The 15,091-nt window shown below is 52.8% G+C and overlaps 1 protein-coding gene across 3 annotated transcripts in view; it reads right to left on the bottom strand.

Moving 5' to 3' along the window:
* OPHN1 (oligophrenin 1) overlaps nucleotides 1–15,091 on the bottom strand; it is a 51,569-nt gene that overhangs the window by 19,712 nt on the left and 16,766 nt on the right. For all 3 annotated transcript variants that reach the window (XM_027690698.1, XM_027690697.1, XM_027690696.1), the window contains exons 2-8: nucleotides 14,822–14,917; nucleotides 10,705–10,766; nucleotides 9,192–9,263; nucleotides 3,799–3,900; nucleotides 2,899–3,009; nucleotides 2,367–2,471; nucleotides 1,227–1,356 (exon numbers count right to left, since the gene is read on the bottom strand). In XM_027690698.1, coding sequence (XP_027546499.1) covers nucleotides 1,227–1,356; nucleotides 2,367–2,471; nucleotides 2,899–3,009; nucleotides 3,799–3,900; nucleotides 9,192–9,263; nucleotides 10,705–10,766; nucleotides 14,822–14,917 — 678 coding nt within the window. The remainder of the gene's footprint in view (nucleotides 1–1,226; nucleotides 1,357–2,366; nucleotides 2,472–2,898; nucleotides 3,010–3,798; nucleotides 3,901–9,191; nucleotides 9,264–10,704; nucleotides 10,767–14,821; nucleotides 14,918–15,091) is intronic.

The following is a 15,091-nucleotide window of genomic DNA, read 5'->3' on the forward strand; positions in this document are numbered from 1 at the left end:
GGAGGAGCAGAAGGAAGAGGAGAAGGAGAGGAAGGGAGGAGGAGCAGGAGGAGAGGAGTGCAGGGCAGCTACTGCCTCCAATGCCCTCCCAAGCGCTGCTGACTGAAAGGGTGTTTGTGGAACTCTGGGCACAAGCCAGGCTGGTTTGGCCAAGCCTAGCCAAGACCTCCACTGGCAGGATCCTACGTGTCCCGAATGCTTGTTCCACACACACCACTACTTTTTCATGTTGGTGAAAACTCAGTAATAAAGAAAACAGCAGCTTTAAAATACCCTGAAGTTCCTATCTCTATCACACTGGATTTATTGTCACTTTTTTCTGTTGTCTTACCTGAACCCCTTTATAGGAAATACTTCAACTGGTATTTTTTCTTGAATTTGCTTTTAAGTTGCAGTTGTCTGGAGGAACAACTCTTTATACTCTATTTATATGGAAACATAAACAGAGGTAGCAAATAGCCACTTGCCTGCAGGAACATGCCACAGGGGCTAAATTACTGTTTTCTTCTAAAAGCAGGATGAACAGATATAAAAATACATGTATAAATAGATTTGTGTATATCATTAAAAATTAACTGCTCACAAAGTTGTCTGTAGCCTCAGAGGTCACAGCTCTGCACAGATTCATATCCCCTGAACATTCCTGCTGCATGGCCATGGAGAGCTGCAGCCAGGGTTTGGAAAAGGCTAAATTTGGTTTAATTTGACTCTGCTCAGAATCACAAGTTTTGCTCTCAGCAGCTTAGCTTAGCACAGTTCCCACCTCAGCTGTGCTCAGCTGCTTGCAGAGGCTGAGGCTGGGCAGGACACCAGACTCGGTCAGATAAAACAGAGCCCAGGCACAGTGTGCCAGAGCTCCAGAGTCATAAATCCCATCTCATCGGAGCACAGGGCAATCAGCCCCGTGCTGACACGGCTCCTGGGACCCAGAGAGAGCTCTGTGCCACCACTGCAGAGCTGCCAGCTGGAGCTGCCAGTGCTTCCCCAGGCACCTCAGGCACTGGCAGGATGTGCTGCCCTGTGCCCTGGCAGTGCTGTAACCCTGGACACTCCATGTCTTGGCAGTGCTGTAACCCTGGACACCCCGTGCCCTGGCAGTGGTGACACCTGGTGCAGCAGGACTGGCCTGGGCTCGGGAGCCGAGCGCATCCCACAGCAGGGCTATGTCAGGGTAGCCCAGGCCTGCACATTCCCTAACACATCCAGGTGCATCCCAAAGCCATTACATTTCTCCTGAGTGTAGAGGTAGCCCTCGATGGTCGGCTGCCCAGGGAGTTTGCAGGTTAGGGGCGCTTCCTTCATCCTCTTCTTCAGGTCTTCCAGCTCCTCCCGCGTGCTGGAAAAGTGATTCCTTGTCTGGGAAGAGAAAACAAATAGAAGCACGTTTGAATATGAGCAAAGAGTGAGCTGCAAGTATTCCTGGATAAATCTGAGGTGCTCTGGCAGAAATGAATTGGTCCCCAAGATACAAAATTTGGAAGCCACTCCACAAATCCTCATGGAAACTCTGGCTATGAGAAGCACTGGGCTCTTAGAGATAATTGAAGAGTCAAGGTTTGACACAAGGTTTGACACAAGGTTTGACACACGGTGCATGGAGATGGTGCTGAGGAGGCACAGCTGGGAGGCCACTTGTTCCCTCAGTAAAAGAACCTCAGCACATTTCTGGGCTGAGTGGAGCAGAGGCAGCACCTGAGATTCTCCTGGCACCTGAGATTCTCCTGGTGACAGGTGTGTTCTCCTCCCAAAGGTGTTGGTTCCTCAAAGGCTCATGCTACACTGCTTGGCAGGGAAGTCCTGTCAACACAGGGTACACAATTCAGGCATTTTGATGGAACACCACTTGGACCAATTAATGAGCCAGCAGCAAACCCAGCTTGGCTCAGCTTTATGGCTGTTGTTCCACGGGAATGAGGGCCAGCAAGGAAAGACTGAGGATAAAGGAAACAGGACCCAGATATTTTACCCCATGAGCACACTTGGCCAGCAGAGGAGCTTACCAAAGCCTGTAGTAAGCCTGTAGTAAGCCAGTACTATTAGGATCAAGGTTAGAGGCCTTTTCAGAGTACAATTTCAATCTCATTACACTGGAAGACAATCTCAGGTTTGTTTATGCACCAGGTTAAATGATGTGACTGCAATAGCCCCTTCCAGACAGAGAAAACACTCCCATAGACCTGCAGACTCTGCTGGGCAGGAGGGGGGAAAACACAGGTGAGCTGAGAAGGAAACGACTGTATCTGCAACCTCCCCCAGTGGAAACATGGCCAGGCTGCTCGGGTGGAAAGGCCTTGCCATCAGAGGCATGTAAATCCAAACGAGAACAGAAGTCAATGGAAAAGTCCTGCAGCTGGGCAGGGACTCACATTCTGCAGGCTGAGCTGGAGCTGCTGCTTGTAGGGGAGAAAATCCTGCGTCAGCTCCACTGTGAGATTGTTGTAAGTGAAGAGGCTGTGGAGAAAAGCCAGCACCTGCAACGAGGGAAAGGACAGACTGAACTTCTGTATTTCTCATTGGAGGAAGGATGGACAGACAGCCAGGTTTCAGAAATTACAATTCTTTTTTCCTTACAGCTTTGGAGTGATGCCAGCCTCAGCATGACTTATCAAACACAGTGTCTCTAAAGCCCAGGCTACCACCCACACATCTGTCTGAATAAAACACTCCCAGAACAAAAGACCCTGTGGGGAGACCCAGAGCAGATCTGGAGAGTGCTCATCCACAAAATCCACAGGATCCCACCACACCTGGCACCTGGGCAGAGCCACCACCCAGGTCCCTGCACTCAGCCACAGGTGGGAGCGCTGCAGGCCAGGCTGTGACAGGTGAGCAGAGCAGGTAACACATCAGCACACCTGAGCACCAGCCAACGAGGCTGAGAGAAAAGGAAGCTCCTACCGGCTCCACAATACTGAATTTCTTGCTTTCTTGTACTTCCTGGATCTGGTACACGTACTCGAGGGAGGACTCAAAGAAATTGTGTCTCTCTTTGTCCACTTGAAGGTCAGCCTGGAAGAAGGAGGGAGAGGTGGAAAAAGAAAATACATCACGTGTAGTTCTACAATACTTGAGTCGCTTTTGTCTATCAGCCCACAGGTAGCTTTGTCCTCACTAAAAACAGTCTGCCAGGTCTCCACTCCAGGTCTGAACTGGGATATTGGATATTCTTCTCAGTTTGCCTATTTCTGCCTCCCTTTCATTCATGGATCCAGAACCTCACCCCACTCTGCAAGGACAAGGCCTTCCCAAAGCTCATTTGTTATTTTAGCACAAGCCCCTTCTCCACCCGCAGCCCTGGTAGGACAAGTTCACTGTCACCACCCTCTTGCCTGACTCCATCTGCAACCTGGAACCAGCAATTCTGGAGCTGCAGCAGGGCAGGACCATGGGACACATCTCCTCTGCCTGCCCCCACAGCCACCCAAAAGCACCAGCAGTGAGACAACAGCAGGCCAGCAAAAGGAATAATAATGGGTTATTTCAGCCAGAGCAGTTCCCCAGGTGAAAGGGTGGCCAGTCCCCAGCTGTGCCAGTGCCCCTGGTCACTGTCCTACACCATGAGGGTGGCAATAAGGTGACAACACATAAAGCCACTCCCAGCATCCAACACACACAGAGAACTACAAGCTTGATTTCCCTGGTCTCACCCAGAGAATCCAGGCTTTGAGTACATTTAACTGATTATCAACTTCAACAGATTACTGGAAGGATTAATTCCGCCCCCCCTTTTTTTTTAAGATCTAGAGTAGCTGGTAGTGTTGCTTCTGGACCCAACTCTGAAGGAAACTCCATCCACACCTCCTGTAACTGGGATTCCTTCTTTTTGGAAGACAAGTGCAGGTGGCGATCCAGCATAGAGTAAAACTTCTCACCATCCTTCTCAAACTTTTTCTTTCTTTCCTGTAGATGCAAGAGGTGAAACAGAACCAGTTATTGGCATTTTCCAGATAAGAACATGCATCAACACCAAGATCCTTTATGCAATTCTGTATTCCCATAGACAAATTCTGGTCAACCCAGCCAGAAGAGAAGGTCATTTCCCATTCACTCTGCCTTCACAGCCCGTTGCCTACCCTGGATGCAGTTACACCTCAGGACCCAGCTCTGGCAATACTCCGTGGCACAGGAAGTATTTTGTCATGTCAGCATCGTGGCAAAAGCCCCCTGATGAGGTGTTGTTCCCCCTCTCAACCTCTTCAGTGTCCAGTAAACTTGAGACGTGCTCACACATCAAAACCCTGTTCACCATCTGCTGATGTGCTCAGCTCAGAAACAACAGGGCAAACACTGCAAGGTCAGAAACACATCAGGGTCAAGGAAAGGTTTGTTAGAGTTTGGCAATTTTCTGTTCTGAAGCTTTTACTGTGTGTTTCTGAAGGGTAGTAAAAGGAAAGCAGAAGCCTGTAAGGGTGACACGTGGGCAGGAAGTCCTCCTGTCCCTGCCAGCAGTGGTGCAAAGAGAGCACAGACCAACAAGAGCAACCAGAGACACTCGAGAAGGAAGCCCTGAGAGCAGGCAGGGAGCAGGGCTGAGGACCAGGATGTTGGTTCCTGCCTTGCACTGACTGGGAAACCACAGAGGACTCAGAAATCAAGACACAACCATGAGTAGAGCCCAGGTTGACAAATAGCCACATCAGATGGTAACTGATGTTTTAGCAACTAAATTGCTAAAATCAGGGAATTCCAGCCTGGCAGCAGCCTCAGTGCCAGATTCAAGCAGCTGAGCACTGGTGTGTACATACTGCAGGGTATATACAGGATGCCCAGATCCTCTGTCCGGCCTTGGAAAGCTCAAGAAGGTAGAAGGCAGAGTTAGGACACCCCAGCTTCCTGAGAATTAACGGTATCTTTCAACACCTACTTTCTGAAAGCCCTGAAATCCTGTTCTCTTGCCCCCACTCAGAAATCCATGGATATGCAAACACACACCAGTGCCACCACAAATCAGCCAGACTGGTGGCTATAGGGATTTTCCTCATGCATTCAGTAGTGACTGCAGAGTTTGCAGCCTCCCCTGCCATGAAATTTTGCTTCCCCATTCCACTTGCATGGACTGCTCCATTTGTCTGTCGGGATGTCCTACGTGGCAGGATGCCTGGGGGCTCCCAAAACCCATGCCTGGGCTCAACACAGTTGGCTCCCATTAACAGTAACAAGTGTTCCTGCCAGCTGCCTTTCCGGGAGAAGGAATTCTCACCTCACAAGAGTCCTGACTTGGCTGTTGGGAAAGCACAATTACCATGGGGAAATGCAGAGACACCAATTTGACTATTGCTGCTTATATGTAACTGTCCAGAGCAGGGCAGGCTTAACCCAGCAAACCTTTTCACCCCAGCAATTACAACTTCTGCCCTGCAGCTCCTGGAATTACCAGAGCTCTGAAGGGAAGTGCATCTTCTGGAATCACCCCCTGCAATATTGGGTACTGTGACTCTGCATTAGCAACTTCACACCTCAGAATAGAGAGATCCACATCAAATCCAGAGGAGCAGGGAGTCCTCCAAGGGTGATTCCTAATTTAAGCAGTGCTGCAGCTGCGGGGGCGAGGCCAGGAAGGACTGTCAAAACAAACCACCACCCTCGTGACTATCCCGAGCAGCAAACCCAAACCCAGCGCAGTGAAAGTGTTTGTGGAGCAGCAGTTTCTGTGTCTGTCTGTAAGGTCACACTCCTGGGCTGTCTGGGCCATTAATGCCTGCCAATCATTCCCACTCTGGCTAATTAGCATATAACTGAACAGCAGAAGGATGACCTACAAATCCCTCTGATTGCCAAGCCGAGGCTTTAACAGCTCATTGGCTGCTGAACAGAGTGAGCCAAGACAAAAAACAACACAAAAAACCACCCAGACTGAAGCACAATCTGGAAACACGAGCATGAATTAGTTCCTCATGAATATTCAGCAAAGGGCAGCACCAAGGTCCAAGAGCCACCCGACTGCCATTTATTGCTCACCGGGAGCGACCGAGCGGATCCCACAGGAGTGCAGGCAGGAGGGGGCTCTGGGAAAGCTCCACACTTGGAGCTTTGGCAGGTGCTGCTTTAACCAGGAATGAGCAGGAGCCCCCAGGAAAGCACTGGCTGCCTGGTCTGGCAGGTGACCCAGCTCCAGTGACGCCGGAACCCCTCGGCTGCCATCAGCTCCAGCTGATCGGGGGAAAAGGGGCGAAAGAATTTGCCAAAACTTGCCCTTAATCATTAGGTGCTAATTAGGATCCTCTGAAATTCCCATCCTAGGAGAGGTGGAGTGAGTGGCAAACAGGGAGCCTGTCTCACAGGGCCACTTCTCTCCTTTGCCTGTTGGAAGGCCCCACATCCACACAAACCTGAGGGGTTCAGGTGGAGGGTCAGTGGGTGCAGGATCATCACAACTCCTTTTTATAAGGCATCAGCAGTTAACACAAAAAAAGATAAATTCTAAAGAGTCAAGTTGAGGGGTGTAGAAAGAGCATTTCCATCAAACCCCACTCAGTTTATCCTGGTGTTTTTCCCTCACCCACTGGTTTCTCTCAAATGCTCCTTAGGCCTTGCTACCACAGAGATGAAAGCAAATAGAAGTTACTGTCCTCCCTTTCTTTTAAAATTATAATTAGTGAAACTAATAATAGAATTAACTAAGTCCTGTTATGAATACATTATCTCCTATGGAAGAACTTTTGACAAACACTGCAGCTATTCAGCATCCCTGAGCACAGTGAACATTCCTCCCACCCTTACAGTGCATCCAAAACAGTTTTTCCCCTCTGACTTTTCGGTTTGCTTTGTGTTTCTGCTTTTGTGTTTGGGTCTTCTTTTTTTTTAAAAAAAAAAAGCTGTCTCCTTCCAAGTGGAATTGGAACGAAACTTTTCCTATTCAAATCCTCCTCAACACAGTGAGTGCAGCCAGGCTCTTCCAAAAGTACTCCAGCCCCACAGTGTGGAGCTGAGTGCCAGGGCTGTGGGGAGGGAGGGACAGGCTCCTCTGTGTGTGCTGGCTCCTTTCCACACTCACCCCCGCCATAAACCCCCTCCAGCTCCTCGGCTTTCAAGCAGAGGGAGGTGCCAGCGCTGGGAAATGGGTCAGCTCAGAGGGTCCTGGATCCTCGCTTTGATCCGTGACGTCTGCGCATGTACACATCGATCAGCAAGTCATGGGCAGAGCAGTGATCTCACGGGGCTGTGGCAGGGGAAGGTGGCTGGAGGGGGTCCCAGTGACAGCCCGGGGGCTGCCCTGTGTGGGAGCACACCCTCTGCCCAAGCAGATTCCATTCCTCCCAGGAGAGCGGGTGAATGCGGACTCAGATGTGCTGGTCAGACCGACTGGCTGTGCTCCAGCCAGAGGCATCACAAAGCCCCAATTCAAGGGCTCTTCCTATCTGGCTCCAGCAGCTCACACAGGGAACAGAAAACATCTCACAGAAGGTGACGCTGCCAAAATACGGAAATGAAGCAGAGGGCACAGATTCCCTGTGTCATGTCTCCAGCCTGTCCCACAGCCCAGCCCTGGCCTCTGCCCCTGGGGTGGATCTTGAAGGACTCCGGGGTGATGCTGGTGAGGGACCTGTGCTGACAGAGCCCCACTGTGAGGAGCCTTGTCTGTATTTCACACCTTCTGCTGTGGGATGGGGATGAGCCAGAGGAGCTCTGCAGGCTGGCAGGTGAAGCAAGGCTCTGTGCCTGGAGCAATCCCTGAGGTGCAGCCCATGGGCTCCAGGCCAGCAGAGTGGCACAGGCTCCTCTCAGGGATCACTGGAGGTGAGGGCAAGGGGCTGGAGTGGCTGAGGCTCGTTCCCAAACTCACAGTGCCTCCAGGCCGTGGGGCAGCGCTGGGAAGAGCAGAACCTCTCTGTGCATCCCTGTTGGATCACGGTGGGCGCGAGGCGCTGCCCTGCGAGCTCCCGATTGGAGCGCTGGGGGTGAGCCACGGCACAACCCTCTGCACACCTTGTATTCCTCACAAGAAACAAAACCCAAAGCCAAACCACGATGACCTCTGAGCCACCTACAATGAGTCCCTGGCCTCCACCACCTCTCCAACTGCTCTGAGCAGTGTCCTGCCACTGTCACCACACGACCCCTCCACCCAGAGGGCCCTGTGTGTCCGCAGGGACCAAGGAAGGGCTGCAGGCTGCCAGGGAAATGCATGGCAGTGCTCAGGGCACCCCACTGCCAGGGAACAGCACCAAGCCTACTGGGCACAGCCACTCTGGAGTGGGACACGGGATATGTGGCCCCTGGGTGGAGGCAGCTCCCGGGGCACAGCACGCTCTGGGCTGTGGACAAAGGGATCCTTACACACCCTAAGGGCTCCCTGGGAAGGAAACAGCCTGAGGGACACAAGACCAAGAGCTGTGGCCGCGGCTCCTCAGAGAGTTACACACACCCAGCCGTGCAGGGAATGGCAAAGGGCAGGAGGGTGATTGAGTACCTCTTCTCAAACCCTGTATTTATTAAAAGTCAAAGCCTCCAGATGGGCTGGGCTGAATCCAAGCCTCAAGTGTTCTCCAAAACATCTCCATTTCGGAGCTGGGTCAGAGCCAACCCCATTTCAGGCTGCTGCCGAGTAATGTGGAACCTGGATTTCTTGATAGCAGACAAGGGAAAAATTACCTTTTCTGCTTCATATGTGCAGAATTTGCTTTTTACAGTTTGTTTCTTTAAAAATTTGGTCCAACTGACAGACTCACTAGATGCTTTATGTAAATGTTTCATAACAAATGCCCTATGACTATAATCAGGTTCTGCCTGTCGGCCTTTGCTTCTCTCCCCTCTTCCCTTCCTTCTTCCCTCCCTCCCTCCCTCCCTCCCCCTCTACCACACACTTCTCTGCAGAAAGTATTTTATTCTCAGTAGCACTGAGTGAACAAAGGGGAGAGGCAAGAAAGCAGCAAGGAGGATCTCCTGATCGAAACAAGCACTCCTTGCTCAGAATGGAGAGAGTTTGGGAATCAGGCCAGGAGAGAACCTAAAGAATTCAGAAAAGGTTTTGGAGCCTCTTATGATTGAAAAATCAGACTAAAAGTCACAGCACGAGCCCTTGTGCCAGCGGCTGAAAGCCAGCATTGAACAGGGAGTTTCTGAGAGCCTGAAGTCAGAATGTAGTACAGCAACTGTCTGCTTGTTCACAACAGGAGAAAAATCTGAATTCAGACACAGTAACAGAAAACAAATCTGTTTACATTGAAAAGAAAGAAACAAACAACCCTTACCTTGGTGAAGCCTATCTGCTCCTTCCGGAAGTTTTCCAAAGGTTTGATCAGCAAATCACTCGCATTCTGCACCTACAGTGCAAAGAAAAAACACTTTAATTGCAGGACATGGATCGGTTTTCTCCTAAACAGAGGCTCAACAGGGCTAGAAGCCAAGAACTCTCAGATTTTAATGTGTTTGACTGAAAACTTCTCTGTCTGTAGGTGAAGTCACTTAACCCACCTTTGCCCGCTCTTCCCCATCAGTAACACCCAACAACCCCCAACCACAGCACAGGAGGGTTCGGGGACATCCTCCATCCTGATCTTACAACACTGCTCTCAAAAAATTATAGACTTCCCTTCTCCCAAGATCCAGCCAGATCCAGCTAGGGAAAAGGGAAAGCCTGCCTGTGACTCTTCTACTCCTGTCTCATGTCTGAGAGATGCTTTCCTGGGACATGCTCTGCACTCCCTTTCCATGAATCCAAAGGAAACTCACTGGCTCCAGCTCCCCCCTGGCACTGAGATCAATTTTCTGTCTCTTCCCATCCCCACTTCTGTGACAGGCTCTGTCCCAAGGACCAGAGAAGGGAGAGGGGAAGAGAAGGGGACAGGACAACACTCTGCCACAGCTCTTCAGGGAATTTAAAGCTGATGAACACGGTGAGAGTGTGAAACCTCCTGAGGGGCTGCTGTAAACAACTGATCCTACAAGTGGAGGGCAAAAAACCCCAACTTCGGAAAGCTGGACAGCGCCCACGATACCTGAAACAGTTCCTTCCACTGCTCCCCCACTGCCAAAGAGCCACTGTAATTATTAATACAGAAGTATCTCACGCTTTCCTGGTTTCCTGCCGTTCCCTGCCTGCCCATGGACCCTCTGGCACAGCCACCCCTGTGGCACTGGCCCAGCCTGGCACGAGCTCCCGCAGCCGCACGAGGCAAAGGAACACAGAGCCAAGCAGCACATTCCTGGCATGCTGTAAGCTCTTCACCGAGCCTAACCTTCATATTTTTCCTGGAATTAGGAGTGAGATGGGAAGCCAGCACTTGCTCTGGAGGAGCTCTGGAGAGGCAGAGGGCACACGGCAGTGCATGGCCCTGCAGGAGCTGGGCTGGCACGGGCAGGGGATCAGTGGCACAGGGGCACTGCCTGCCTGCACCAAGCAAAACCAGAGCAAAACCACATCTCATTCTTTAATGCCTGGTTTCAGCACAGAACCAGCTGGTGAGGAGCTCGGACACATCTGGCCCTGCAGAGCCAGCCTGCTCCTGCTGCTGGGCCGGGGGTTCCGGGAGTGCCTGCACACCACAGAGGTTTGGGACACTGCTGGGACACCTCAGCCCTCCCCACCCAGTGCCTCCCCTGTGCTCAGGGCACCGTGGAGCAGACATGGTACAAAGCACAACATTCCCAGTGCTCCCAGCTTCCCTGCTATGGGAAGCCTCACACCGAGGCACATGGTGCTCTGGCCACAATTTGGCATTTAACCACGGTGGGAATGACAGAGCCCAGTTTTGATCACCTTACCATCATGGACCTCTCCAGTTCTACCTCCTGCAGCAGCTCTGCAAACTCCTTAAAGGACTCAGCTGTAAGAAAAGAAGAGGCTGGTCAGGGGGGCTGGGACATGGCACTGGAGTGTGGGACACGTGCTGGGACACCGCAATGGGGCTGTGCCCCCAGCATGGCTGGCTAAAGCCTTGCCAAAAACAGAGAAGAGGTGGCTCCTTTTGGCAGAAACCGGGTGAGGCAAAGCCACATGCAGGCTGGCCACAAGGTGTATTTATTTATGCACTGGAGAAGAGGGTTTCCTGCCCAGAGCAATGATGGAGAGAAGGCCCTGGAAAGAGAAGAGGATGTTAATTAGCTTTCATTAGGAAAGGTGGCAGGGAAGATGCAAACATGGGGAAGGGGTAGCCACTGTCCCCAGGGCCAGCATCAGGACAGGGTCTGCCATATAAGAGGCTATGGGCAGGATGGGGCTGCCTGTCCCACCTGGACAGCCACTGGCAGCACCAGGACGGGTCTGGCACCTCTGGCCTGGGAAAAGTCATAGGTGCTCACCAGGACAATGTGTGTAAAATGAAAACAGCCTGGAATGACAAAGGTCACATTCAGTGACAGGAAACACAAAGTCCATGTACAGGAGGAAAGGTAGCAGGTGTAGAAATGGTCATAGACAGTGACACTGCTCCCCAAAATGTTAAAAGTGAAACAAAAGGATCTCACTGATCAGCAGCTGGAGTCAAGCTACAATAAAAATAGCAAGAAAGCTTTCCTTTAACGATCTGAAACTAGACTAATTTAGCCTGGGGAAAAAGAAGACTAGGTTGGAGCACCCGACTTTCCCCACACCACGAGGGAACACGCAGGCCCTGTCCCTGCCCACTGAAGGAGAATTCAGGAAGGAGCTGAATTTGTCACAGGGGAAGAAACATCTCAGCAGCAGAGCACTGACAGCGCTGAGCTGAGTGGCTCTGCAAACTCCCAGCTCTCTGGGCTGCAAGGCAAGGCTGGGCCAACATCTGCCCATGCAAACAGCGTGGCTGTGTGCTGGATGCCTCAGGGAACAACCTGATTACCCCAGTGCACCTGGGAACCACCTGCAGATAGCTGGGAAAGCTTCCCACAGTTCCAGCCTGCTCAGCGCAGCGTGGGATGGGTCTGACGGGTCCCACACTCCCCCTTGGCCTGGTGTGTACAGCACAGAATGGCTCTGTCAAACCCCAGAGCTCTGTGCCTGCAGGTCACACCCTCCCTCCCTGTGTCTGGGCAGGGCAGGCAGCACATGAGAGAGCACATCAGGTGTACGGCGAGGCGTGGACAGGAACAGCTCATCCCACAGCTCAGGGGAGAGGGTGCTCCTCTGCTCTCTGTGCAGGCTGACAGCCCCCTCCCCTCATGCACAAGCGGCACCTTCAAAGAGGTACCTGTCCTGCTAAAATCCAGCGTGAGAGGATTCGCTCTGCAGCTGCTGAGACAGACACAAAAGGGAACAACCGCAGCCTCGTGACACGGGCCCTCAGCCGGCAGCAGCACAACAGACCTTCTTGATGAGTCAGGAACTTCTGAGCTCTCCTCCAGCGAGGGCTCCAGCAATGCAACAGCCGCTGGCTCATCGCGCTCACCCCCGGGCCACGCGGGAATGTCACTGTGGCCCCCCAGGGCCACGGGAAACCTGGAGCCCATGGACACCGGTGGCCTGAGCCAGGAAAGGAATTATCACAGGGAAAAATACCTCCTTGAACTTGCAGGGAATATGTCAGTGCCTAAAACATTCAGCTGGTTTTTCCCCTTTGCTCCACAGGAAGAGTCCAGGAACATGTTTCCTGGCTGCAGTCACGGAGCAGCCCACTGAGTTTGTCCCTGCACCACACACACAAGGCTCAGATGCCGCTGCCAGTCCAGCAGTGCCCGGGAGCACTGGGATAGATCTGTGCTACTGGCCTGGGTCAGCACTTGCCAGCCCCTGCAGCACAGCCACCACCTGCCCAGCCATACCTGGGAATGCCGGAGTGACTCAGCTGGGCGGCCAAAAGTACTGCAGGAACGTCCTTACTGCCAGAGGATTCCAGGTTCCCATGCCTGGGAGGGAGGAACGTGCCATCCCATTTCACTGCTCTCTTCATCTCTAAAGGAGCTGCTGGTTTGGGTCCCATGTGGTGACAGTGGAGGGACCATGGGAGTGACGGTGGAGGGACAACAGAGGGGACTGCAGAGGGGACCACAGGGGGGCTGCAGCCCTGGGGTAATGTGGGTGTGTCTGTAACCATTGAAGTCCCCAGGGGAAAGTGCTGCTCGTGACAGACAACACCAAAGACAGACAAAACCAACCCAGAGTCCTGACAGCCACCGGGCCGGGTGTCCGGCTGCTCTCTGCCCACACAACGAGAGCAGCACGCCTTTAACTCTATTTATTTGCAACCCAAACACGTTCCCTGCAGCTTGTAAGAAGTGCCTGTGAGTGTTTTGCTTCATTCCCATATCCTGCACATCAAATGAGCTCTGTGCTCCCACGCAGATCCCTGGCACCCTTGCAGGAGATGGAAGCTGCTACAGAGACGTCAACGCCCTGCTGCTGTGTCAGGAATAAGGGAGCCTCAGCCCCAGCAGGCACAGCAGGGTCTGGGTGGGAGGAGGAACACAGCCCAGGCTTCTTCCTGGGGAAACCAGGGACCTCTTCTCGAAAAGGCAAAAATACTCCCCAGCAAAACTGAAGGGAAACATGCCTCTTTTCACATGGAGGGTTTTATATCTGCTGTGATCTCTCCTTCTCTCACCCGCCCACGATCCCTCCCTTCAACCTCTGCCATTCCCAGCAGTCTCACTTGGCTGTCAGAGCTTTGCCCCTTCCAGCTAAGAGAAGGGACACTCCTTTCCTTGGGAGGCTGTTTGCCTCAGACCTCTCTGCTCCCAGGAGGGGCATTTACACAGCAGTGTTCTCCCCTCCCTGACTCAGATGTGTTTGGAAACTCAGCACCTCTGCTGCCATTAGATTTGGAGGCTGAGTCATTTCCAGCATGTTTCACCTAGAGACCTTCCATAAAGGAAACCAGCCTTGGAGGGGCAGGCTGCAATCTGCTTCACATGGCTTTAAATACAACAGCCCAAGGAACAGGCTCCACTTCCTTCCTCTTCCGATGGCGTCCAAGAGATCTGAAACCTGCCATCAGCAATGTCCCCCTGCAGCTGCTCTTCAACCACCGCCTGACAAAAGCTGCTTTTCTTTGTTCTCTTCCCCTGTGTGCAGCCCCGGAGCAGCCTGGCAAGGCCCTGTGCCCCAGCCTGGTGAATGCCCCGTGCCTCTGCCTACTGACTGCCCTGTGCCCCCCGTGGGCAGCCCCAGTCCCTCAGCCCAGGCAGGTGCCCCAAGGGCTTTGTCTGACGGGGCTGGGTCAGACCCTCGGGGGCTGGAGGATCCCCTGTCGTCCTCCCTGCAGCCTGCCACCCCTGCAGCACCCACCTACCCCCTGCCACCCCTGCAGCACCCACCCACCCCCTAAGCCAAGAGCAGATGGATGTGAAACACGCTGGGTTTGGGGCATTGGGGCGCCTCAGTTCAGCTCCCGGGGCAGTTACTGCTGTGTGACCCGCAGAGCTGTGCCGGGGGAGGGTAGGGGTGGAACAGGGCTCCAGGATCACTAATCCCCAAACAGACGTGTGGGGAGCAGCAGCCCCACACTCCTGCCACAAGCTGCCCTGCCCAAGGCACAGACTGGCCATTGTTTTCCCTACGAGACACATCCAGCCATCCTTTTTCCCAGCAGTCTGTGGCCCAGTCCCTTTGCAACGTGGGGCAGTTTGTTGCAGTGGAGTGAAGGCAGCTTTGGGAGCAGCACCCACTGGGCTCCACTGGTGGCACTGGGAAGTGGAGCTGGCTGGGAGGGCAGCACCGCATTGCCTCCTCCCCAGTACATGGCAGCATGGAGCAGGCCTGGAGCCATGGAAAACCTCCACATATTATCCGCTGAATTGGGAATGTGAAACTCGACCCGTGACTGTTCAACTTCATAAAATAGGCTATGGAAGAGCTGCCTGGAACCCGGCTCCTGAGGCTGCTTAAAAACCATCAGGCAGGCTAATTCATAGAGAGGGAGACTGTTCCAGTTACTGAAAATCAGCATCAAAGAAGCGGAGAACTCACCAATATTAATCTCATCATCTGTTAGTGTGTCACCAATGAAGTCGAACTGGAAGGATTGCAGGGTCTGGGAGAACTTCTGCACCGCCGAGGAGTACCCTGGAAAAGGACAGAGCAATCAGCTGTGGGTTTCTGCAACAGTTCTGCAGAGGCTGTAAGTCTCTGTAACCATAGTGAGGTGGTTAGGAAAATGCAAAGGCATCAGGAATTTCAGCGCTGCAGCAAATGTTGCTGCATTAATAATCCTCAGAGGCTGCAGGCAGAGCACTGGGT

The sequence above is a fragment of the Neopelma chrysocephalum genome, unplaced genomic scaffold (genome assembly GCF_003984885.1).
Source record: "Neopelma chrysocephalum unplaced genomic scaffold, ASM398488v2 Primary Assembly neopelma1_81, whole genome shotgun sequence".
NCBI lineage: Eukaryota > Metazoa > Chordata > Aves > Passeriformes > Pipridae > Neopelma > Neopelma chrysocephalum.